The 25304-nt window shown below is 50.8% G+C and overlaps 8 protein-coding genes across 8 annotated transcripts; 2 read left to right on the plus strand and 6 right to left on the minus strand.

Annotated features, from left to right (window-relative positions):
- Positions 1–649: 649 nt before the first annotated feature.
- On the minus strand, positions 650–1931 carry ALTATR162_LOCUS1033 (uncharacterized protein; the record flags this gene model as incomplete). Its single annotated transcript, XM_043308628.1, has 2 exons — positions 650–1491; positions 1577–1931. The coding sequence occupies 2 exons, from the start codon at positions 1929–1931 to the stop codon at positions 650–652; spliced, it is 1197 nt and encodes a 398-aa protein (XP_043164563.1).
- Positions 1932–2884: 953 nt separating this feature from the next.
- Positions 2885–4559, minus strand: ALTATR162_LOCUS1034 (uncharacterized protein; the record flags this gene model as incomplete). The annotated part of the gene is made up of 3 exons (XM_043308629.1): positions 2885–3065; positions 3131–3229; positions 3280–4559. 3 exons carry the CDS (start codon positions 4557–4559, stop codon positions 2885–2887), a joined length of 1560 nt encoding a protein of 519 aa, XP_043164564.1.
- A 2023-nt stretch (positions 4560–6582) lies between these two features.
- Positions 6583–8227, plus strand: ALTATR162_LOCUS1035 (uncharacterized protein; the record flags this gene model as incomplete). The annotated part of the gene is made up of 3 exons (XM_043308630.1): positions 6583–7035; positions 7084–7109; positions 7243–8227. 3 exons carry the CDS (start codon positions 6583–6585, stop codon positions 8225–8227), a joined length of 1464 nt encoding a protein of 487 aa, XP_043164565.1.
- A 682-nt stretch (positions 8228–8909) lies between these two features.
- Positions 8910–10181, minus strand: ALTATR162_LOCUS1036 (uncharacterized protein; the record flags this gene model as incomplete). Its single annotated transcript, XM_043308631.1, has 1 exon — positions 8910–10181. The coding sequence occupies one exon, from the start codon at positions 10179–10181 to the stop codon at positions 8910–8912; it is 1272 nt and encodes a 423-aa protein (XP_043164566.1).
- Positions 10182–10926: 745 nt separating this feature from the next.
- ALTATR162_LOCUS1037 (uncharacterized protein) lies at positions 10927–11524 on the minus strand (the record flags this gene model as incomplete). The annotated part of the gene is made up of 3 exons (XM_043308632.1): positions 10927–11313; positions 11363–11398; positions 11456–11524. The coding sequence occupies 3 exons, from the start codon at positions 11522–11524 to the stop codon at positions 10927–10929; spliced, it is 492 nt and encodes a 163-aa protein (XP_043164567.1).
- Positions 11525–12429: 905 nt separating this feature from the next.
- ALTATR162_LOCUS1038 (uncharacterized protein) lies at positions 12430–15454 on the plus strand (the record flags this gene model as incomplete). Its single annotated transcript, XM_043308633.1, has 5 exons — positions 12430–12655; positions 12708–12854; positions 12908–13549; positions 13597–15123; positions 15183–15454. The coding sequence occupies 5 exons, from the start codon at positions 12430–12432 to the stop codon at positions 15452–15454; spliced, it is 2814 nt and encodes a 937-aa protein (XP_043164568.1).
- A 432-nt stretch (positions 15455–15886) lies between these two features.
- Positions 15887–17908, minus strand: ALTATR162_LOCUS1039 (uncharacterized protein; the record flags this gene model as incomplete). Its single annotated transcript, XM_043308634.1, has 1 exon — positions 15887–17908. The coding sequence occupies one exon, from the start codon at positions 17906–17908 to the stop codon at positions 15887–15889; it is 2022 nt and encodes a 673-aa protein (XP_043164569.1).
- Positions 17909–18671: 763 nt separating this feature from the next.
- On the minus strand, positions 18672–24938 carry ALTATR162_LOCUS1040 (uncharacterized protein; the record flags this gene model as incomplete). The annotated part of the gene is made up of 5 exons (XM_043308635.1): positions 18672–19019; positions 19071–21849; positions 23053–23108; positions 23157–24874; positions 24929–24938. 5 exons carry the CDS (start codon positions 24936–24938, stop codon positions 18672–18674), a joined length of 4911 nt encoding a protein of 1636 aa, XP_043164570.1.
- Between the last annotated feature and the right edge of the window lie 366 nt (positions 24939–25304).

Consider the following 25304-nt stretch of genomic DNA (forward strand, 5'->3'; position numbering starts at 1 on the left):
AGTTAATCCGTCGAGACATGCCACCCAAGGAAGCGATTGATGATTATCCAGGAAAGTTCATGCTAGACACAGAACAGCCTCAGCGTACCCAGGAACGAGAAACGAGGTCCAGAATGCGTCGGCATAAACTAGGAACGTGGAACGAAAGCATGGCATTCGAACTCGCGTTGGTGGGTTGGAGAGAACCCAAGGTTGGTGCATGTCATCGAAAACGCGAACCCCCAACGGTCCCCACTTGACTGCCAAGGCTGACCTAATAAGTCTTAGCTTGCTCGGATCCCACTACTTTCGTGGCTTGGGAGCACTCCTGCCACAACAATCTTCGCGGCCGTTGAACACCCGACGTCTTCGCAGCTGGCTACTTTTCCTAATCACATCAGCCTTATTAACTAAACTGACACCATTGATAAGTATTGTACGTGTATGGGCAGAGAATGCTTATCCTGGGGCGCATGCAACATTTGATCAAGATAGAATTTGCTACGATCGTCAGACAACACCTTGCGAGTACTACAGGTATTCATGAATGAGGTCATATAGACGCTGGCCACATCCGAAGTAGACCTACGTCGCTATAAACCGCGAACACACCGCGACTGCCTTAACACACCGACTCAGTGCTTGTGCACCTGGTTCTCATGTTAGACATCTAGCGTCCATTTCCGTTGTATGCCAGTAGGTTAGGTGCGCCTGTTACGTCCGTAAGGCGACCTGGTGTAGCCAATGCCAGAACTCTCGCCCTGGCTGCCGGACCAATAGACAATCCTTCAAGACCACGAATATAAGACACTAGTCCAGCCACAAATGGTGCAGACGCCGAAGTACCACTCTGTGTTGACGTGGCTGTATCGGAGGTGTGCCAGGTAGACAGAATGTCACTACCAGGAGCCCAAATGTCTACGGCAGACCCGTAATTCGAAAATGATGAACGAGCATCATTTGACTGAACGCTTCCAACGCAAAAAGCCGCGGGAGCACGAGCTGGCGAAACGTTTGCGGCCAACTGATTTTCGTTGCCGGCAGCGACGACGGCCAACACGCCTTGGTTTGATAGTGATGTAATGGCGTTGTCCATGGCTGAAGATGCCGGACCACCGAGCGACAAGTTGATTACAGCTGATGCCCGTCGATCTTTGGTAACGATGTCATTCAGTGCCCAGTTCAGACCGCTCAGTACATCGGAGGCCGCTGCGGTCCCATCTTCGCTTATGACTTTGACAGCGATGAGATTTGTCTTCTTGGCAACGCCGTAGGTCTTTGCTCCAATAACGCCAGCTACGTGAGTGCCATGGCCAGAGGTGTCAGCATTGTTAGTATTAACTGCGTTATAACCCCATGAGGCGCGGCCTTCGAACTCAACGTGAGTAGTGCGTATACCACTATCCAGCACATATGAGTAAGTGCCCGAACCAGCAGTCGAGTCATATACATAACTGGTAGCTCCTCTAGTCCTAGAGGAGATGCTTCCAAGACCCCACGGTGCGCTGGTCTCTGGTAGTTGTTAGCGATGTCTTCTCAAGATGGAGGAATTCTGGCTGGCTGTCAGAGTATATGGGTCAGTCGATGATATACATACGTGTTACGAGAGCCGTGGTATACATCTTGAAGTCCTTTTCAACAAGGAGAACTTCAGGCATGGCTTCTAATTCAGCGATAACGGTCGGGTCAAATGACCCAGCGTAGCCTTTGAAGTTTCCAAGATCGTACTCCTGGTCGATACTCGCGGCGACGTCGAGACCATCCCGACGCCTGATACTGCGGATCTTCTCATGGTGAGCAGTAATTGATGCGATATCAACGTTTGGCATAAGCTGAACGATGTATCGTCCCGCAATCACATCCTCGGTAGAGCGAGTTGCAAGTGGTGCTGCCTGAGCAAAGAAAGGAGCTCCAGTCACAGCAAGAGCAAGGACATGAGTGAACAGCTGCATCGTATATAGTAAGATAAGAAGTCCTGGTGCACAGAAGTCGAAGGTGGTAGAGATAGTATTGACCCTATTGCAGAGCTTTCACCATATTTATAACCATCCAGACAACCACGATTCGTTCCAGACCTCATCAAACACCTTGATCTAATCTACTACCGGTGTAAGTATCGATATGTTATAGATCGTCCAAACATATCCAATGACAATCGCACCAGCAGCAAGATTCCTGACCCGGGGCGCTTGCGGGTATCGCCTGGCTAACATACGCAGATACTACTCCCGTATATACTCCACAGTATCCACTGGAACTCACTCAACCTACCCGCTCCTGCCTCTTCCTCGTGTACTCCGATGGTTCATGCAGGTCTACTGCGCTGCAATGCAGGTGCGAAGTTCTCATGCGGCATGTGCGTCGATGTGGCGAGGCATATTAAACAATGGCCATGTAATTTACCGTCACAGCTTTGCGAAGTCACTAACTTTGTTACAACAACCAAATAAAGCTACTTTACAATTTCAGCACTATACTAACAAGTGCAGTTCGCACTGATATGAACTCCAACAAGACAGAAGAGTCGCATCAAAATCATGTTCGTGCCTGTGGTGGGGCCATGTCTCACCCGCGCCGCAATCCATCGCCGACTAGACTTGGTCCTCGGGGCTGCTGTGCCTCATCTACACACTTAGTTGCATGCATCCCGAGACCCGCATGGCTCGAATAGACTGCCTAATACGATATGGCGAAATGCTGCCGTTTATCCCATATCCCACCCAATTGGTGCCCCACACACCATGACTATCTTTTCAGAACGGAGGTATATCTTCATTGCATTATTATTTCTTACTTGAATAATGTGATAGTCATACTACCTATTGTAGTCCAGTTCTTCATTCCGAGCCTAACCCAAAGCCCATCCTGCCTAGCCGCCTTGGACACGCACCTCTTTCACACCAGTCTACTCTTCCGGATCACGACCTCCGCGCTTCTTCATGTCCTCCAGGTAGTCTTCGTCTGACTGGAGGTCGAATGGTAGAGGCCTGGTAATGGGCAATAGTGAAGCGCCGTGCTCTTCAAGTTGCTTAAGGCGTTTCTGCGTAGCCGGCTTGGTCGTGTTGACGCTGTAAAGCTTGACACGGCTACCAGAGATGTTAGTATTGTATTACTGGAAATGTGTCAAAACATTCAGACGGGAAATACTTACTGGCAAGAGGAGGTCACGTGAAGATCCCAGTTCCATGCGCTCCGCACAAAAGTCGGTTGTGTGTTCAAAGCATCGTCCCAGCAACGCACGCAGAATTCACTAAGTATCGTTAGTTTTATCTAGCGAAGCTTCGAGCGGATCACACTTACAGCCATCCTTCCGCATCGACTGGAATGTCGATCCACCATGTGCGCCAAGCGTGGTAGTACTTCTTACTCAGGTTCTCGTATGGCACTTCGTACCAAACGCCACCTCCATCATTGCTGACCTCGACTCTCTCCGGCCAACCACTTCCACTATAGGCCCAACCAGTCATGCGGATCTTGCCATCGTGGACGATAACGTCCTTGTCGATAGGCGTCATAATGGCGCTGGCAACAGGCATGGTCTGGATACTGAAGCCGTTACTGTATGTGACATTCTGCTTACCATTCTGCGGGGTGTAGTAAAGATATTCCTTCATCTGCACGGGTGCCATGGTGGGAGCGTCGATGACATTGATACGAGTGAGCCATTTGCAGCTCCTCGCACCGATGTACCCCATCACGACGGCGCGAAGCGGGAAACCATGAATGGCAGGTAATGGTTCTCCGTTCATCTCCCAAGCAAGCATGACCTCGTTGATCTTCACCTTGCGGGTTGGCACTGAGACAGCGTAGTTGTACACTTGGCCCTTCTTGAAGTAGGTATCGGCGCCAAAGAACTCTACATGCTTGCCCTCTGGCTTCAGACCACAGTACTTCAGGACCTTCTTGAGACTGACGCCAACATACCGGGCGGTTCCGATGGCACCTTCTCCCCAAGGCGCGTTGATGAGTTCGTCTCCATCTCCAGGGTAGTCATGGATCTGTTCGATACGCCGAGTACCACTGCATTGTAACGTAACGCAGGTCTCCATGCGTGGGAAGATACTCTCATCCTGAAGCTCCTTCAGCGTGATCTTCTTTGGCGTGTTGACGAGACCTTCGACTTCAAAGAAGTACTTCTCCGGATCGATCTCAGGAACACCACCATGGTTTCGAACGAAGTGGTCTGGGTTGGCTGTGATTTCATTTTCGACCAGGCGCTTCCGGTTCGGCTCTCCGTTGTAAGGAAATTGCAGGACATGAATCATGTCATCGGCTTTCTCTTTCTTGACATACTCCCATGAAATGGCCGGAAGATCCTTGAGTGTTTTGCCCAAGGCATAGTGGTAGTATTTCCATCGCACGCCTTCGAGAAGCGGATTGGTATCGGGCAACGGCTTCATCTGGAATTCAGGAGGTACGGGGAAGTCATATTTCGCTAAGATTTCTGCCGCCTTCTTCTTCTTTTCTGGGTATCGCTCCCACTCGATGTACCCTTTCCATCCTTCTCGCTCTTCTGGAAAATCTGGCTCTTCGGTAGTCAAGAGCTCAAAAGGCTTTGCGTTTGGTTCAGCGGGCGCCATGATCGAAGTATGGAGTTGGGGAATTGCGATCTAGCATGAAGCTTGGAATACAATATCTTAGGAATGCTAGTAAGTCCCGCAATGTGGGTTAGGGCGCCAGTACCTGTACAACATGTCATGACCTCAGGGTGACTGATCCTTAATCATGAGCTATCCTACCCTACCACGATGCGTGCTGCCGAGAACCCCTGCACGACGTTCTGCCTGCATGCGATCAACTCGGATCCACGAATGAGAATGCCGCAAGCTCCGCAGAAGCGACAAACAGCGATACACCACTGCGTCATGATGATGGGCAGTAGAGAGCTGTCAGAAAACCCTGGAGGGTGCAAAGCGCCTAGAACCAATTATCGTTAAGTCCGAAATCCGAGAAAGGGCAAAAGCCGGAGAGAATCATGAATACTGCGCGACCCACACACGATTGATGGTTAAGGATGCCAAAAAGCTTGAGGGGACTCCTCATTAGCAGTCGATGGCACATATTGAGCCTGAGCACTTGTTGCTTGAACTAGCTGTTGCTGACAATGAGTAACTGATTACATGCAGGCCACATACGAGACGTCCAAACAGCTCTGGCTTACGCGAATCGCCGACGATCCTCGGAGGGTTTCGAGAGAAAATATCATCGAACCAGGAATGAGGTATATAACACGCAAAACCGGAAAGCGACGCGATGACTGATGGTGTTGCAGCGCGTTAGGGGCCAGACTTGGGATGAAATGCGCGGCAGTTGTTTCCGCACAAGTGAGTCGGCAAGTTGCATAGATAATCTAACCGGATCTGGCTTGGTGGAGCTCGTAGGCCGCATTCCTCATCTTGCTGTAGAACACCACGACTCTAGCACCAGGATGTCCGTCAATCGCACACATCTGCATGTGATATGACATGTCGGAAGACCGATTCAATATGCCCCGTTCCGATCGTGTAGCTTCTAGTATCGAGATGTACTAACCAGCTTGCATAACGATAGATTCGGCCCCATCGTCCGATAGAAGCAAGCTCGTCGAGTAGCATCACGTTTCACATCAATATCTGAGGAAATCTTGACTTAGCAGCCTAGTTTGAGCACCGAAGAGAGACGATTCGATACAATGCTGAAATTTGAGGACGTTTACTGCGTGGCAACGCCACCAAGGGCTGCCCTTACAACGATGACCCACGTCCTTCGACTTCGTGTCTATGTGACACTGCCCGACCTGACCATGACCCTAAGCACACTTATCGTGATGGCGGTGGCATTACTCACTCATCCAATTGTGTTTTGGGCTGGTACTAGAAGTACACTTGGTCTGATAAGTTTTGTCCATGCTGGATCCAACAGGTATAAGCTATCGACCAAGAATTTAAGGGATAATCCAATACACCAAACAAGCTGTGTCAGCTAAACTCAAGACAGAACTCTGTATCCCGCTTCTGGCGAATGTAAGGACCATGCATGCGTATTTCGAAAAGAACATCCTTGATATCTATCCAATCGCAATTTCTACTTGGAATAACCGTGTCACGGAAGCACAGGTATGGCTCATATTGACCAAATAACAACAGAAAACTTGATGGCATCTGGCTTGCTGGTAAACGAGCAGCGTAGGATCCGCGGTAGGATCGTGGCAATTAGACCATCATGAAGGAGAAAAGTCTGTTGTGTATACATGATTATAGGAGCTATTACCTTGAGCTGTTCATCCTTCGATTTCGGTCTATCTGCTTTTCCAATTACAGATCCTACCTGAAGTGAAGATGGTCAGCATAGTGAAGAGCACGCAGACCCCGCTGATGCAGAAAGCAAGGGCATCCACCTCCATCGATGCGTTTGACCTGACATGCCTGCTCTGGGGAAAGTATGTTCGATGCACAAACCTCTTGTTATTTCTCCACAAATCTTCTCAACAGCAAGCGCATTGTCAAGAAGCGACAAGCCGCCTTCAAGCGGGTTGGGAAAGCACTCGGCACACACGGTAACTCAAAACTTCCAAGATGCTACTCAAAAACCTAACGCGAGGGTCCTCTCGAACAAGGCCTTGAGATGATAAAGGTGTACCTCAACGACATGCTCGAGCACAACCATGAGTACTTCGTCTGGATAAACCCGCGGTACAATCTATTGAACGCTAGGCAAGTCAGACCAGGAGAGGTTTTAAAGGTCAATAAACTAACCGCCGATAGTCCCTTCGGCCACAAAGCTTTTCTATTTAAGCCTGCGATTGAATACAACGGTACTGAAAAACAAAAGGCACAATGGCTTCCACTTGCTCGGTCCGGCAAGATACTCGGTACGTCTGCGCAAGCTGAACTTGGTCATGGATCATTCGTGCGAGGTATCGAAACTACTGCAAGTTTTGATCCTGATACCGATGAGTTCGTTGTTCATTCACGAACAATCTCATCAACAAAGTTTTGGCCTGCCGGGCTGGGCTTCTGGACGCCACACAAGGCAGTTATGGCCAGCGGTGAAGACCAAGATCCGCATTTCTTCCTGGTACAACTCCAATCCTGAGAGGATGGTATGCCAATGCCTGATATTAAGATGGGTGATGTTGGCTTGAAGCTTGGGTAAGTAACCCTACCACATGAGACATTAGATATCGCTCGTCTAACAAGAGATCAACTACAACAAAGCAGATAGTTGCTTTGTCTCTTTCGATTAAGTTCGCATACCTCGATCTCAGATGCTGATGACTCACAGTCAGCTCGCACGCGACAGTACTTTCACCAAAGATCTCCTCCGCGCCAGGCTCTCATACTCTGTCATGATGCTTGTTCGCGGCAGGATACCTGGTATTTTCACTGTTGAATTATCGCAGGCATTAAAGATCGCGACAAGACACTCAGTCGTGCAACAGCAAGGCCTTGGTCCTGCTGATGCGCTGAAGGATAAAGCGAGTATCTTCCAGTGCAAGCATCAGCACTTCCGTCTTCTTAGCATGATTGCTAAGACTTACGCCATGTTCTTCGGCTCTCGGGTTTGCGACGAGCAGTATATCAAATTGCGAGAGATGCAAAACGAAAACGATCACTCTCTTGCTCTCTGTTCACGCACTGACTACTGGCATGAAGGCATGCGTCACATCCGAGGCTACCGATGGTGCCGAAGACGCGCGCAAGCTGTGTGGTGGTCACGGTTATATGGCTATCTCAGGTCTACGGATATCGTCGGTGCTCTGTCTGATGGTGCGACGTTCGAAGGTGGAAACTACGTGCTGTGGCAGCAAGTCGGGCGACATGTACTCAAGCAACTCGATCGCTTACAAGATGGTGAGCCGATCGAGCCACAACTACAGTACTTGACCAATGTTGAGGACCCGAATATCCCATGTAGCGCATTCGCAATGCAGTTTCTCGACCCACAAGTACAATTCGCCATCTATCTCGACCGCGTACACCGTCAACTCGTCAAAGCGCATTCGGCAATCCGAGCTTCCACTAGATTGCCAGGGGACGCCTGGAATGAGCATATGATGCTGCTCATCTCCACCTCACAAGCTCACATCGAATACTTCATTCTCAAGTCCTTAATTGACACCATCTCAGCCCTCCGTGATACTGCGTTATCCAGTCTACGCACCGTGCTGAACCGAATACGTTTTCTTTTCGCTCCTTTCACAATTATCAATTCACGCACAGTCGACGCCCTATCCGTGGTCGAGACAGCTGATGCGCATTCTCCATAACTCACATCAATGCAACTCGATCTCATCCGCTCACTTGTCTACGGTCTGCTCGATCAGTTACTGCCCGAGGCAATTGCCTTGACGGTCGCATAGGACTTCTCGGATGCGAGTCTCTGCGGCGCTCCGGCCATATACGATGGCAACGTGTACGAGAACATTATGCGCTGGATTGAGCAGTTACCCATCAACAAGAAGGCGTGGCAAAATAGTGCAGTACGAGAGGGGTGGAAGAAGTGGGTTGATCCATCTTGAAGAGGGAGGCAGCGAAGTTGTAGAGCCATGTAGCTTGGGCCTGCGTTTTACATGGTCCTGAGACATACAGTGGTTACTCTTACAGATACATGATGGCTCTTATTGGTATAGGAACAATCCAAGCTACTTTGAAGATGTATGCAGGTCAAAAGGTCAACATGATAGTGTATCTGTGGGATTGAAGGAAAACAAAATTCTCGGTAAAGAAACGTGGCATTGCAATTCGTTCATGTAGAGGTGACGAGGGTCTTCCATTACCATTTTCTGGCTCGTCTTTGGCGTCCCGTAGTCCACTATAGTGGTAGTTGGAGGCAGGTAGCGCAAATAGTAGTCGCTACTGAGTCAACCACGCACATAACATACGTACCGGTACGATGCGTGACACCCTTGTGACCACTCTTGCTGACTCAGCATCCCCGTGTTCACTTTTCTACTTGCCCCTGCGTTTCCTCAACACTCTCTTTCCGCCCACATCATTCTCTACATTCATATCATCGTCTCCTCGCTCGACTACATCCTCACCGCTGCCCTCCCGCTCCTTGATTCTCAATACCTTAATTCTCCATACTCGCTGCTCCATCTTTAATCTCAGTTCTTCCATCTCCCTTCTCTCCGTCACCGTCGCATTCTCCGGTATCTCAGGTAAGTTTTCCAGTTCCACCTCCACGTCCCCTCCGTCGTTCATAATGACGTCCCGTAAGATATGGATAGGTGGGTCTTCAGCGTTGGGTATATGCGTATCCTCCGCGTTCTCCATGGCCACATCTTCCTCATTATCGAGACCCAAATCCTTCACATCTTCCCCAATAAGGATCGGGGCAACTTCGCTCTCTTTACGTACGGTTGGAGTGTCAATACCATTCTCCAAGCTCGGAACATCAACAACAATGTTATCCAAGTCCCTCTGCCAATGCGGCTCCCTAACACGCTGTTGCTGCAGCCTCGATAATCGCTTCTTCCTCTTCTTACTCTTTCCCTCCACCCCGTCACCTTCGAGATCCGAAAGAAAACCAGTATCATCCGGTACCCGGGGATCCGGATCTTGGTAAACCAGACTTGGGAGTTCTCTTGCGAGAGGGTCTGTCACTTCTTCTTCATCTGCCTTTCGTCGTTTGCCTCTTGTTGGTGGTTTTGCTCGCATCGGCTTTTTCGCAGCGGATGCGTTGGGGTTCAAGTTCACCTTGACCGGTCGGACGCCATTGAGGTATTGGTACTTCCCGCCGGCAAGGGGTTCGGAGGAGCCTTCTTCTTCTTCATCCTCGTCTTCATCTTCATGGTTCATGGGTGTTTTGGGGACCTGAATGCGTGTGTTGCGGGTAGTACGATTGTCAGATTTTTCTTTTGACTTTGGTGCAGGATGCGCTTCTTCAGCTCTTGTCTCTTCAGCCTCTCGTTCATACTCTTGTAAGACAGCTTTCAGGTCGACGTCTTTGGCCCATGACTGTCTGCCGATCCGGGAACTGTTCCTCTCTTGGCGCACTTTGATAGCTTTTCTTAATCTCAATCTGAAGTCCGGAAGGGTAGCGGCAGGCGTTGATGAAATTTGGCTTATGAGTGCGATTAAATCGTCGCCCCATTCATCCGATGGCTGGTGGTTGGGCCATAGCGCTTTTGGTAGACATGATGCCAAGTTTTGAATGTGCCAGTTACGTGTGATTTCTCCAATGTCCTTGATGACGTTCTTTGTTCTTTGTGGTGCCATCGTCGCGTTCGAGAGCGAAAGCCTTTATAGGTGTGGTTGATGTGGATGGTGTTATTGAATAGAAGAATACGTAATACTAGAATGGCGAGATGGATGAGATGGATTTCGTAATCTTAGGGCGCGTAGAAGCAGCATCGTGGTCTTGTGTCACAATAGCAGACGAGAACGGCCAGTTGCAATATTTCGAGGTAGAAAGGCGGTCAATGCGCGTTCATGTCAGCCACTCTGACTAGTAGAAGCTAGCCTCAATCTGCGGTTGTAGCTGACTACTTTCAGCGACTTCCCCACGCGTGTGTTTTAGCGCTTGAAGCATTGGAAGTGTCTCAAACGACGCAGGATGCGGCCGGCCTGGGGAAGCTTGAGACTTTGTTTACTGATGAGTGGGTCTGATGATGTCATCCAGTTATTTTAGTCCGGTATTGAGTTTGAACTATTGTGGTAAGCTCGGATTCAATAGAGTAGGTGCGCAATAGCTGATGGACATTGAGATGTGTCGTAACTTCTGAATTCCGCACACTCATGCTTTCTTCTAGAGACGTCTCCAGATGTTGTACAAGTCGTGTCGCGTATATGATACAGATATAGCACAAAGCTGAGGAGAGTGTGAACGCCACCCGCTGCCGAAACCTGCCTGCGGTATATGCCAAACATCCCAAAAACACCGCTTGCCCAGACATGTTGCTGCCCATCCCTGGCGTTATAACGGTCCGCTCTGAACAGGTATAAATCGTAAATCGAAAGTGTTTTACGCGGCCACAGCCATGCCGCCGCCGCCAGATGATGCACCGACATCGCTCGGTGGTGGTGGGGGAGCATCGAGCCTTGTGTTGTCGGCCATCATGCGGTTGAACCCAATTGACACGCCTTCAATAACAGCCAATAAGATAGCACATGATATCGCACCGTTTCGCATCGACCTGTAGCCTCCTCGTACTGCCAGCGATCCACCGGTAAAGAATCCTGCGATGATAGCATTCCACGGGTCCTCCTTCTTCCGTATTCCCTTGACTGCGCAGTCGTATGTGTTGAAAAGTCCTCCCCAGACACCGAAGTTGCCGCCGAGAACAGGTGCGCGGGCTTTGATCGCTGTGATGGCACCGATGCGTCGCTCGCCGTAGGGTGAGTTACGGAACTATAGGGCTTGTAAGCGCAGGTTTTCGAAGTACCAGAAAGGCACTTACGCCTTTTACACCATGCCATACTGCTCCTCCGACAGCCTAATGCGGTGTTAGTATATGGGTTCTGACAGAGATGATGCGCCTGAGGGGACATACACCCATGGCAAAGGCACCACCAAAGTCATTGAGAATGACCCAGGGACAAGGATCGCGCGAATGATCCATTTTCTATTAGGAAGACAAACGAGTTGCTTTGGGCGGTTCCGAGGTCGACGAGAGGGTGTGGGCGAGCTTGTGGTCGGATGATAGCCACCGGTGACGATGTGCTTCGATGGAATTTCTTGAGGACCCTTGCTCCTTTGGCGCTAGCGGCGAAACCTCGGGGCCGCCGCAACCATCATCTTCCAACAAACCTGCTGCCACGCTTCATCATTCACCATCCGAATCATCTATGCATGATTCGCTTTCTATCTTCTTGTAGCTATATGCTATGCTCTCCGCTATACATCAGTCTTGGTAGGTCTGTCGAAGGATACAGCTACAAATCGCCCATCGTAGCGATACGCATTGCATGCCGCCGTTACATGAGGGATGGGTAACGATTCAAGTTCAGAGATGTCATAAAACTTGGTCAAGCTATTCTGGAATATGGAATATTCATTTTATGAGTATGTAGTGCTGGCGGTGGCAGCGTAAGATGCAATTGACGAGCCTTCCTCTTTTCTACTTCTTTCTTGTGCAATACGTCCCTGAGCTTGTCCAATAAGTCTGAACACCCTCACTCCCACGATGTCTTTGTTATCAGTTGCTCACATTGTATCGCATGTGTACGGGTTGGCGCTGTTTTTTTTTAACATTCGCACCATTCTCCTCACCACTAGCTGCGCGGGTATGCATCACACAATCAGCGTTCACCGTCCCAATGGCGGTATCAGACTTGCCTTCACCTGGGCCGACTTGTCCCTCATCCAATCATTCCTGCTTGCCACTCTTGATCCCCGCTTTAGATATTTGTGTCACCTCACCCTGCTAAGTCTTGGCACTCGCGTCGTCGTCGCTATCAACCTTGATCGTACCTCCACTCTCTCACCTACCTGTACTGCCACAATCATCTATACAAGCTCGAAGATATGGCAGGTGCCACTCGTAGCCATATGCGCAATGGTGCAGCCAAGCAGCCGGTCTCACCCACTGACGACGGTGCCGTTGCAGACGTGCCCTTAGAAGGAAACGCCGACTACAACGCTCATAGCAACGCGTACACACCTTCACGGGAATTCGAGAGTCTATCTGCACACGATGACGTATCACGCCTGAATGAGGGCCTCGAACCGCTTCACTTGGTTGGCCAAGATAGTAAGTTACAATTTGACAGATGGTGGCGCCTAAGCTACTAACAGGAGGTCAGATCCAAGAGAGACGCCTAATGCGCCTGTTGCTCCAGAAATCGATCCGCTCGGCCTCCATGTGAAAGAGGTCATCTCAACTATCAGCCGCCTAGAGGGTCTGGGTTTGCAAATGCTTAAGATCCCTTTACCGAAGTGTATCGTCCTAGGTAAGTTGTGTTACATGGCACTCGATGACTCTCTTACTGACACTGAACCCTAGGGGAGCAGTCTACGGGAAAGTCGTCGGTGATTGAAGCGATATCAGGCATCAAAACGCCTCGGTCCACCGATACTTGCACCAGGTGCCCGCTGTTTATCAAGCTAGAGCCTTCCGAGGATACTCGCGCCGGTTGGAGCGCAAACGTCAGTCTGCGCCGTGGTTTTGGCTACGATGGCAAGAAGGGTAAAGGACATGAGCGCCGCTTCCCAGGATGGATACAACTACCGCAACCTGGCCTTGTACACTTCGCGTCTACAGAAGACCCCCGTCAACTCGAAGATATCATCGCCCGCGCTCAGATTGCAACTATAAATCCTATGAGGGACTACCAAGAGTTCCTTCGAGCACCCATCGGCGTGCTTGGCGACTATCGCAGCTGCGAATTCAGCCCGAACATCGTTGTTATCGCAATCACTCATCCGGGTCTTCCTGCACTGAGCTTCTACGACTTGCCAGGCATAATTGGTCAGGCAGAATCCGAGGAGTCGGAGTTCCTAGTTGAGTTTGTTCGCGATCTAGTCATGGACTACGTCAGGGATCCAGAAGCCCTTATTCTGGTAACCTGCTCGCTAGAGAATGATATAGCAAACTCGACTGCAGGTGGAATTGCGCGGAAGCTCAATGCTACGGACCGGTGCATTGGTACGTATGATACCCTCTAATGGTACATTAATCGCTGACATCTCCAGGCGTGCTCACTAAACCAGATCGCCTGCCAGCAGGATCTCGCCATGAAAAGCTTAGGGCAGTTTTCGACCAACAGCGCTTCGCACTAGGACATGGATACTTTGTTGTCAAGAACCTGGGTCAGGACGAGATCAATCAAGGTCTCACTCACCTACAGGCTCGATTCCAAGAACAGCAGTTCTTCAGCCAGGGAGAGCCTTGGGCGACAGAGTTCAAAGATTACAGCCACCGCTTTGGTACTTTGAACCTCCAGAGCTTTCTTTCTGGAAAGCTTGCGGAACAAATCACCAGGAAACTGCCTGTCATCGATCACGAGATCAACACTCGGCTTTGTCAAGTAGAAACAGATTTGCTACAGTTCCCGGAGCCTCCGACCCATAACGCTTCTCGAATAATTGCAGATGTTATTCTCGACTTTTCTCAAGAAGTACGCAAGGAACTAGACGCTGAGTTTCCATGCAAGGCATGGCGCAATAATTGGAAAGCACAGCAAAAGGCGTTTTTCGATGCCTTGGCAAGCATGAAGCCTACTGTGTCCGTAAGCGGAGACCGAGACACAACCGTCTACATGGATGTATTAGGAGCTCAACCCGGTAACTCAGCTAGCAAAGCTATCTCTGTTGACGACGATGATGATGATGATAACGAGGACTATGGAGATAAAGAGGACCGAGACACACCGACGCATAGCAACCTCGAAACGCCCACCAAGAAGCGAAAGATTGATGGAACGGCAGACCCTTCGCCAGTGAAGACACCCAGCCGCCGCGGTCTGCCAAAATCTTCCGAAGCCAAATCAGGTGTCCCAAGCCCAGACTTCAGTGACCTCAGGAAGAAGTTCTTTCTTGATCAAATCACCCAACACTTGGCAGAAAACTCACAAAGCAAGGTGCCTGGACAGATCGAGCCGCGTGTGGTCGACAATCTGATGCTAGAAACACTCGAGCATTGGTCACGACCGCTCAACGATTTCTTCAATACGCTCGAAGCTCAGATCTCCGATCAGGTTAAGGTCTTATTCCAGAAGCACTTTTCCAGATACGACGGATCGGCCTTCTACCGAACCGCCTGGAAGATCGTTGAAGAGATGGTGAGCCTGAACTTCACTCAGCAGCGCACGACTATGACTGAGGAGAGTCTGAACGACGAGAAGGAAGGACCATATATCTTCCACGATGACATCTTCGAATGCGAGAAAGGTGCAGTTCTAGACAACTACCGCCAGGCTCGCTTCAAATCTCGCTTTCACAGGTACAAGCGCGACAGGTCCCAGCGAACAGGCAAAGTAACTACTGCGCAGGAAGAAGAGAGGCTGAAGAAGGACGCAAGGATCATGGAAGTACTCAACCATGAACCCTACGTAGTAGAGCTCGGAGTCATCGCCCAGGTCACCACATACTACATGCTCGCCGCTCGCCGCTTTCACGACGCTATCTGCATGCGTATTGAGTCCAAATTCTTCAAGCTATTGCGTACGCAGCTTCGTGACGAGCTTGAGAATGGCCTAGGCCTTAATGATGGCAGTGAAGGTACGTATCCAATGTTTCTCGCTGGAACATCTGAGCATTATACTGACTATACCACACAGGCTATAATAACGCAGTTCGTCTCCTTGCCGAATCTCCCCACCGCTACAAACTCCGGAAAGAGCTCTTCGGACAACGTGACTCTCTCCTCCAAGGTCAGAAGATACTACGCGATCTACAGCAGAAGAAGTACAGCGACGATAAAACCTCATCCTCCTCCGCTTCCAACGTCGGGTCCGGCACTCGCTACTCAAGCTCTTCTTTAGGCGGCATGACTACTCCACTGCCTGAAGAGATGGATGACGTGGATGGAACTGACCTTCCGCACCGCTGATAGTACGATACAGACACACAACGCGAATCTTGCGAATTTGTTAGGTAATGAATATGATCAGTGGTGAAGGTCCCTTGGTCTACACTCACACAGATGGAAGGTCACAAGCGAAGCGGAGTTGTATAGCATCGGTATTGTCGCCAGCTTTGAGGCTACTGACTTCCGCCATCGACTAGCCGTTGAGCCTACTACAATGTATATGAGAAGTGACACGCATACCTAAGAGTCCTTCTTTGACATCTTAGAATTGCTAGCATGATGTGTGTAATTATCGGAACCTCACTGCTTTAGTCGTACGAGGTTGTTCGCAGCACCTATGCACTACTCTACAGCGTCTCATTGTTTTCATCTCCGTTTCCTTCTTCTCTACTCTTTTTTTCTACTACCCACTTCACTTCTCTGTTGTCCATCCTGACGTTTGTCTCGCTATTGTCATGCGCCTCTAGGCTCTGCGTGGTGTTCAAACCCAACTTGTGCATCATCCCCTCTGATTGCTTTTTCAGCTAATTCCATTTCCACTCGACGACGCTCGGTTTCACGACGCGCGTTCTCTCTCCGGATGACGGCGTTCTCATCTCTTGTCTGAGTCCGTCGAACTTCTGCATCAAAGTTTTCCTCCGCAGCTTCCGCTTCACGGAATCTTCGTCTCGTGTCATCAAGTTCGCGTCGTCTGGATGCCGTATCGGAATTCTCTATATGGAGGTGCGCAGGTGGAAGCGGTGGGTTTGGCAACTGGACTGAGGCTTGGGGAAAGAATTGTTGGCCTGATGGGTATGTTGGTGGCTCCGGAGGATCGTGTGGGACGAGATTGTGCCCTCCTTGTTGTTGGGTCCTTCTCGTCAGCTGTTGAGTTGTACCTTCATTCTTTCTGCCAAGTTTAGCGCCGCGTCGAGTTTGACTATCCGTGGCCTTGTCCACAGCTACAACAGGAAGTTTCGGTTGATCACGGGAAGATGGAGATACACCTGGTTCAGATGCGAGTGTCGTATGAGGAACCTGGGCTGCTTCAGCTGGTTGATTGGTGACCGGAGGAACTTCTTGTCGACTCTGACTGCGCAATCCCGGCCTCCGTAAAGTTAGTGACTCTGCCTGCGACTGGCGAGCGGAGCGCGGGAATGACGAACTACTTCGGTTGTTGATCTTCGCTTGTTCTTCCAAATGATACTGCTCACCAGCTAGTGCAATATCGGCACAGATGGCTTCGGTACTAATGCCTGTCCTTCCTGCTACTTGTTCTACCAACGCTTGCCTCAACGCGTTGCGTTGCGCTTCTGTTGTAGCAGCGCTGGAGAGATCAAGCATTCGGGCGATGATTCCCAAGTCCAGTTCTGCATCGTTATTTACACCAATTGGATGTAGGCCTGCTGGCAAGTATTCAAGAAGCGAAGTGGTTCCCAAGTTCTCGTTGATGCGTTCGAGTGCGGTGTCTCGCTCCTCTGCGCTTTGTATCGTGTTTGCTGTAGGAGATTCACTGGGAGTGCTATCAATGTTGTCGTCTTTCTTCCCATTTCGCTTTCGCTTTGGCGTTGCCTTCGCCTTTTCCTTGGTGCTTGCCTTTATGTTCTTGCCTTTCTCGCCATTCTCTTCGCGTGGATCGACTGGAGGTACCAGATTCGGGCTTGGACTAGATTCAACTGGATCGTGTTGTTGCAGTCCGAGATGGCCTATATTTTCTTCACCTGGCACTTTACTGCTGTGCTTTCTCTTTCTACCCTTCTTCCAGATCTCGTCTTCGCGAATGTATAGATCGTCATCATCGTCTATAGATGCAGAGCTCTTCCTCTTCTGCCTCTTATTCTTCTTAGGCCCTGTCGGCTCTTCATCTGTATTGTCACCCTCATCTTCTGCTTCCCATTTCTTTTGCTTAAAAGACGAGTTCACCTCTCTCAAATCGTTGCGCAACCTAGGCTCTTTTTCTATCGATCTGTCACTTCCAGTCCTCCCACCGTTTTCGTTATGCTTTCTGTAACTCAGCTTCTTGGCCAATGCATCTTTTGCTTTGTTGTATTCACCTTGTGTCAAACGGGATAAGTTTCGGAAGAGGCGCAAAGTGTTCATTTCCCACTCTTCATCCGCGATGTCCGTTTCCCCAGAAAGCCACGTATCCTCAGGGTTCCCGTTCTTATTGATCCCTGGTACCATCAGCTTTTTTAGCGTGTCGATACCCCAATTTGTCTTGATCTCATTTAGTAGGTCTTCTACTGCTTCAGATGCCGTGGATTTTGTGGCGTCATCAACGACGTCCCCTTCATCACTCCGATCGACATCGGCTTGAACATCGTCTTGTTCTCCTTTCCCGTTCTCGGCATCTTGAATTTGGCGCACTAGATGGTCTTCTTCTCGGAATGCCTGAGGCACTTCTTCACTTCGCCGATCTCCCGCAGCATCTCTTGCTCTCTCCCCCGCACCATCATCTTGATCTTCCATCCTGTCTTCGTCTGACAATGCATCCATGTCTACACTTGAGTCTGCGACTGTGTCCCGTACCACCACTTCTTCGCTATTGTTGTTCTCCGTACTGTTGTCTTGACGTACCTCTTTTCGTAGCCGGGATTTAACGTGTTGTTTTGGCGGCATTTTAAAGTTGATATCCTCAAAGCTTGACTTGACTCTCGAACAAGCTCAGGGGTTGATTAGATGAACTACTCCAGCGCATCGCCCCCCTCTCATAAATACATTCACCCACCATTCCATCTCTTTCCAACGTTTGCAACTCAGACAAACAACACTCTTTGTACTTGGGATTCTTGAAGGCACTGGAAGAATCACGTTGCTCGGAGTCGGGTGCAGTAGGATTGAATGGAGCAGAAAGAGAGAGATGAGGTAATGAAGTGACAACCAGGCGCAAGGGGTGTCGATTGCTGCATCATGGTACGCATGGCGCGGCTATTAGTTTCGAACAAACTACCTTGGATGTAATTCCCTATCTACATCTTCGCATCCAACGACCGTCAGACGTTGTCCCATCTCGTCCCTGTCCATCCATCTATTCCTGCTCAGATTCTCATACGCCCCCAATGACCCAGTGAGATATTAGACAATAAATCGTAGCAGCAGATTAATTTTACAATTCGAAATTGGCAAAGAAAGAAAAAAGAGAAGAACGAAGCGTAGTTCAAGATAGAAAGTAGGGCTAGATAACCATGCTCGCCCTCTTTTTTTCCATTTCCTCTCACATGACCATGAGAACGACGGTTGACGACGAGATACCAAACTCCTACCACATATCATCATCGGCCCTTTGACTCTGATCCGAATCCGAATAATTAGAGTAACCTGCCCCTCCTCCGCCGGTTTTACCAGATTGACCTAGATAATTCTGCGTATTCGCAACGCTGTACCCACCACCACCACTTCCTCCGCTACCATTCGCGCTGTAGTTAGAATGGTGTGAATCGCGTGGGTTCTGATTATACGATGCCCCTCTTTGATGTTGCTGCTGTTGCTGCTGCTGTTGTTGTCCGGTTTGTTGTTGATGTTGGAGACCCCCATTGGCTTGTTGCTGTTGTACGCTTGGCCACTCGTTGGATTTCTCTGATTGTTGCTCGTGTTGCTGCTGCTGTTGCTGCAATCTCTATTAGCATCTTTCCGCAATTGTCTACTCAACATTTCCTACCTGCTGGTACCGCTGATACTGAGCAAACTCTTCAGGCTGCTGTTGCTGTTGTTGCTGCTGTTGAGATTGCTGAGCGGCTTGTTGCTGTAACTGCTGCTGTTGCTGCTCTTTTTTCTGCTGCGCGGCTTGTTGTTGTTGCTGAGCCTGTTGAGCTTGCTTCGCTTGTTTGGAGTTACCGATGGAAATCTGCGGGTGCATCTGTTGGACTTTGGCAAGATACGAGTACATAAAGTTGCTTAGCAAGACTTGCGAGTAGAGTTCGCGGCGAGGGTTCGCGAGCTTGATGTGAGCCATACGGTATATCGCACGTTCTTCTAAGATTGAAAATCGGGTCCAGTTGTAATCGATGTCGGGCTTCAAGATGCGTGGCGGAGGCTCAGGGGATAGTCCACGTGAAGCGTTTTTCTTGTGAGATGATTCTTTCTCGCCCTTCTTCTTTCCTCCTCCGAAGATGGAAGATAGTAGTCCAGGCTCCTTCTCTTTCTTGCCTTCGCTAGACGTCTTCCTAGCACTCTCCTTCTTCCGCTCCTCTTCTAGCTTGATGCTTTCACGATCTAGCACTACACTTTCCCGACCACGACCACCACCTTGTATGGACGTTTGCAGGAGGTCCAGTCTCGTATCGTCGTGGCCCTTTTCCTGAGGCTTGCTGAGCTTGTTCTTGACTTTCTTCTCGCTTTCCTTTTCTGCGTCCTTTGCACCCTTCTTGCCTTTTTCCTTCTCTTTGTCACCACCGAACCAGCCCCAGCTTGTCTTTCTTTGGCCACCTTCTGAGCCTTCCTTCTTATCTTTAGTTTTGCCATCAGGCTTCTTCTCTTCTGGTGCGTTCGGGATGATGGACAATGAGTCTACTCTGTTGTTTTGGCCAGGCATCGCAGAAGGCTGTGCTACTAAATCATCGAATGATTGTGCGGGCTTGATCGGGGAATTCTGGGCGGCTTGGGCATGGCGGTTCGGGCGGCCTGATTGGGGCTGAGGCTGGCGCTGTTGTTGCGGGGGCTGCTGCTGCGGGGGCTGCTGCTGAGATTGAGGATAATGGCGGGGACCAGCAGGCTGTTGTTGGGATTGAGGCGGTGGTTGGCGGGAAGAGTGACGTTCCGGTAACGTAAATTGAGGTATCCTATTCAGTTCTTGTGGCGGTGGTGTCTCGATGATCTGGGGTACTTGTTGCGGCGGAGGGGTGTAGCCTGGCAAAGGCGCTGTTGTTCGGCCGTTCGAGGCGATTCTCGAGTGGAATTGCCTGGGCTGAGGCGAAGTTCGGTCCTGTGTCACAGGTTCAGTGGAAGCTGATCTTGGATGTTCCTCAGCTGAACCGGGCCTTTCTCCGCCATAGCTGGGTGATGCCCGGCTTGCTTGTGGCCGCGAGAAGTTGTTGGACGATCCCTCGAACGCCGAGTTGACCGGTTCCGACTGAACTCGCGCAAGTCCTGGGAGAGGAGGAACTTCGGGTATGCTCTCAGTAGAGTGTACGGGGGAGGTACCCGGAGAGTCCTCTGTATCTGTTTCTGCTTGTCGGCCAGAGACAAGTCGACGCGAGAGGGCCGGACCGCCTTTCCGTAGACTGCCTCGTCTGTAAGTAGTGTGTGTTGATCTCTTCAGCGTTCCCAGACCACGCATTTTACTGCCTGGTACGATTGGCATGCCATCGGCACCCTCCTCTCCCTCCCCACTGATGCCCTTGTGGTCGATGCTCATCCGTCTTATCAAAGCCACTGGGTCCTCCTGTATATGCTCAAGTTCTTGGAGATTAGACAGGCCCCCACTGGGCTGCGCACCGGAGCGTTTCCTTTCCAGTCTCTCAGCACCATCTTTGTAGCCTGTACCGGTATCGATTTGCCTGGAAAGCATAGACTTCTTCCGCCGTAAACCTCCACTTGAACCCTGACGTCCCATGGCACCGTCCGGCGATAGCGAGTCTGAGTCGCCGGAGCGTCGTCTCGTCCGGTCAATCTTGTCCTCGATAAATGTCTTGAATTCCATAGGCGCCAGTTCGGGGTGCAAGCGTGCAGGTACCCAGAAGAGTTTCGATTCGTCTTCTTCAGACATGGCCGGCGGAGAGGGGGGTGAGCTGGCGGATTGGAACGATGGTAGATCGGGATCGGCGTTGTTAACACCCATTGACATCCTGCGTATAGCCTGTAGGTTGCTCAACTCCTGGGCAAGACCCGCAGGACTGTTTTCGTAGTCGAGATTATTGAGCGGGAACTGATGCGACGCCGTGTTCGAGTTGGAGCGAGACAGTGGAGGGGATATCTCGCCGCCGTTTGACGGGTGTCGGCCGATAGAGGCCCTCTTCTGGGGCACGTTGGTGCTGCCATTGGGGCTCGTCGGCGTTGCGGGCTTCTCGTAGGGCATCTGGGGACGCAGCGGGGATCTTGCGGGCGGAGCGGTGGGGAAGGGATCAAAGGCCTCGAAGGCGCCAAAGGACTGTATCGAGTCGCCGTTGGGGCTGGGAATGAAGCTTAGGGGTCGCAGGCTGCGTCGGTTCGACTCGGTGTCGCTATCTCCGCCGTACATGTCACCTATGGCCTCTGTGACGTGGTGGCTGTCATCGCTGATGGATATCTGCGGCGCATGCCCCCGACGGGGTGGATTTCGCATTTGATATAGGCGGTCTAGCTCTCGTGCTCTGTCGGTTGCCTGTGGGGTACGAGACTTGGTCAGCTTGGGGGCTCCTTGGAAGTCGGGTTGGCGCCGCGGGCCTTTGCCGGGAGAATGCAGCAGAGAAACAAAACAATGGTAGTTCTGAGCAATCTCCGTTTTCCCACCAAGTATGCGCCTGCACGTGGGCTTCAGAACATGTGCGAGGTCAACTCACCATTTGCGAGGAATGTGGAGGTGGTTGGCACGATTGCCACGGCTGGGTTAGGGCGCCGAGGCTCGTGGAGCATCGAAGGGCGGGCGATAGGCGGAAGAGGGGGCGTTTGCATGCAGCGTAGGAGTAACAATGAAAGCGACCATTACAACAGGAAGACAAAATGCGTAGAGGTGCTGCTTGACAACTGCAAGCACCGTGTCTAGGGACTAACGCGGAACCGTCACTAGCCTCAAGTCAGCCCAGTGCCCGATGAGGACGCACGACTCGGCGCGACAAGCACTCCGCCACAGGGGCCATCACCACTTGCACTGCGTTGTGTGTCTGTCTGTCTGTCCAGCAGCCGCCCTCAACCTGCTTTGACGATCCTTCACTAAGTGCAGCTACCTTATTGCGGCTTTGGCCATCCTGTTGAGTTAGAGAACATCTACATCATGCCACTTTTCAGGGTCTTGTTCAAAAAGAAGAACAGATCCTTTCAACGTTTCCAACAAAAAACAATCGCTATTCAAGCTTTCCTAGGCTTCTCGCAGCAAGCAAGCAAGCAAGCAAGTATCCAGGTTGCAATTACCCGCAATGTCATGCGTGGCAAAGGGACAAGAATAGCTGTCTCAGACTACTCGCAGATCCCTGGGGTATTATCAGGCTACCAGCTATGTAACTTGTAGCAGAGAGCACTTAGCCCACACCATTGTCAAGCGAGCTGTCACTATATCCATCCTTTCCGACACTACCCACCATCGTGATCCTATACTAACTCACCGATATTATCTATCCACATATTGCCGCCTTACCCTGTCAGGCCGAAGCGCCAGGGGTAAATGTCCCTGCGTCTATTCATTCGCTCGTGCCACCGAGACTTGTCTGTTATACAACGCAGCTGCACGCCAAGGCGATGTTACGCTTAAGCGCTGACCCTCCGCCATTATCGTGAATATTGTATTGCCATCATCTCCGAGAAGCGTGGGTTTTGTTGAATTGCGAGTAGTTCTGGTTAAGGGGTAGAAGTGGTATGATACCATGGTATATACAAGAAGCAAACAATTCAAATTCATGCCAGGCCCCTCGTCTCAGGAAGATGCGCTGCTGCGTCTCCAGACGAACATCGCCGAAGCCACTGCGCAGGTGACGGCACCAAGCGCTAGGTAAAGATTGAGATAATCGTACCCGTCCTCTTCCTGCTTAGGGAAAGCCGTCGATGGGTGGGTAGCGCTTTCGGCCAGCTATACGATGTTAGCTTAGTGAAATCAATCAACAGACGTAGTACTTACGTGAACGAACAACTCCGAGATGCTGTTCCACGTCGTGCTGACGTGTAGTGGCGGTGCCATTCTCAGAGCGCTGGTGTATTCGTCGGGCTGCTGCTCGCATCGCTGCATCGTCTTGTCCTGGTCTGCCTTCAGGGCTGTGTAGACGGCTGGTAGTTGATCCAGGTGAGGATACTTCTTCCGCAACTCGACGATATGCGCAAAACTAGTGGGGTCGCTCGAATCGTATGTGTAACACAACAAATCACACGCATCCAGCTTGGTCTGATTTTCTAGAATCGCGGGTTCGAGTTCGCCAAGCTCTTCCAAGATCAGGTAGCATTGCTTTCCACCTTTCAGTTCGACACTATTGACAGCCGAGCGGGGTTTTATCGTGGGATGGTATGTGTGGCTGAACGGTCGCTGTAGGAAGGCAGATAGCAATGAGCTCTTTCCACTCCCGCTCGAACCAAGCACGTAACATAAGAAGACGTTACGTTCGACTCGTCCAGGCTTCTTCCTTCGCTTCCTCGCTTTGGTCACTTTGAGCGCGCTCGTCGTTCCCCCACGATCGCCACTTTCGAACCCAAGGTATGCTAGGTAAGCCAGAGTCGTTTTGGGCTCTTCAAAAGTAGTCATACTCCATTGCGCGAGCCAACCCTGTAGCGTGATGTACCCTGCTTCGTTACGCACTGTGCACGACGGGAATGCCGAGTCTACCCATGACGTTGGCATGCCGGGCGTGGGTGCGAACAGATTGGCAAGCTCTCTGTCGTTGAGCCCCCCGTCGTTGTCCATGTCGAACTTGAGAAAGAGATCCACGAAGAAGCGGTAGCCAGAGGGGCTCAGCTCAGCCGACGAGAATTGAGGAACGTCGAACTTGGGATGGAGGAATGTATCCTGGAGACTGAGACTATCGGTATAGTGGAACTTCCGCAGTATAATCCAGATTGTCTCATGCCGACCCTTCTCCGCGAAGATCTTGTTCAGAAGCAAAAAGCCCTTCTCGTCCATGCCATGTTCGCCGGTCAGGCCTGGGGCAAAGCGCTCCATTGACCTCTTTATGTTGGCCAGGTCATCATCGCCCAGTGGTTTCTCGAAGCACTTGATCTGGAAATCGTGGACTTCCTGGTCGTTCCAATAACCATCTTTGTCTGTGTCGCAGAGATGGAAGACGCGTTGTAATGCAGAGATGGCCGCCGGTTTGAGCAAATTTTCTTTCGAATCGTATAGGGGTGCGATTGGGTGGGTGACGGCCTTTTGGCAAAGGAAGAAGACCTCGTTGATGTTGTGGTGATCCTTGGCGCTGGTCCGTATGCAGGAGTCGATCTCCTTGAACTCATTCATGACCGGCAGCATCTCCTCTGACACCACTTGCGATGTTGTGCCATTTGAAGCGAGGTCAGACTTATTTGCACAGAGGACTACTGGCACGTTGACGCCTAGCGAGCGGAAGTAGGGCATCCAAAACAAGGCCACCCTCTCATAGCTGTAGTGGTCCGAGTATACGAGAAGTATGACATTCGACTTGCGGAGCTCTGTTCGGAGAGTATGTCGTTCGTGGGGAAGCGCAGAGGTATCGACGATGGTGGTGGTGACATTATCGGGTGTTCCGAGCGTGGGCGGTAGTGTTACCTGTGGTAGGACGGGTTGGATTTTGGCTGTGACGAAGACATCTTTGACGAGAGACGTGATGATGGAGCTCTTGCCGACGCCATCGTCACCACAAAGACATATCCGTACTGTAGCTGTTAGTGGGTGTTGTAGACGTGTTATCGGGACGGAACTCCACATACCGGTCGCCATTTCTCAGCCGCATGTTATTGCATCGTAGGGAGAGGTGGTGGGTGTAGTGGAGGCAGGTCAACGGGAAACTGTCTAAAGTCGACGTTGAATATCGTCTAGAATTGTGGAAGGTTGTGCATCTGAATCGATTTGTTGGTCAGGGCAATGCACCAGTGTGGCTCCAGTGCTGTCAAAAGGCTTGGCACGCGTGGGAGACGATCGCAGCTTCCCCGCCAGCGGGCCCCGCAAGATTGGTCGCTGGGAGGGTGCAATGCCTGCTCGACCGTTTGAATGCGGCCCTGCAGATGGGCCGAACCCATGTCGAAGCATCTCCACCAACGAACAACGGGATGGAAGCTGCCACTCGAGATAATCTTGTCCTGTGCA

The sequence above is a fragment of the Alternaria atra genome, assembly GCF_907166805.1.
Source record: "Alternaria atra isolate CS162 genome assembly, contig: 21, whole genome shotgun sequence".
Classification (NCBI taxonomy): domain Eukaryota; kingdom Fungi; phylum Ascomycota; class Dothideomycetes; order Pleosporales; family Pleosporaceae; genus Alternaria; species Alternaria atra.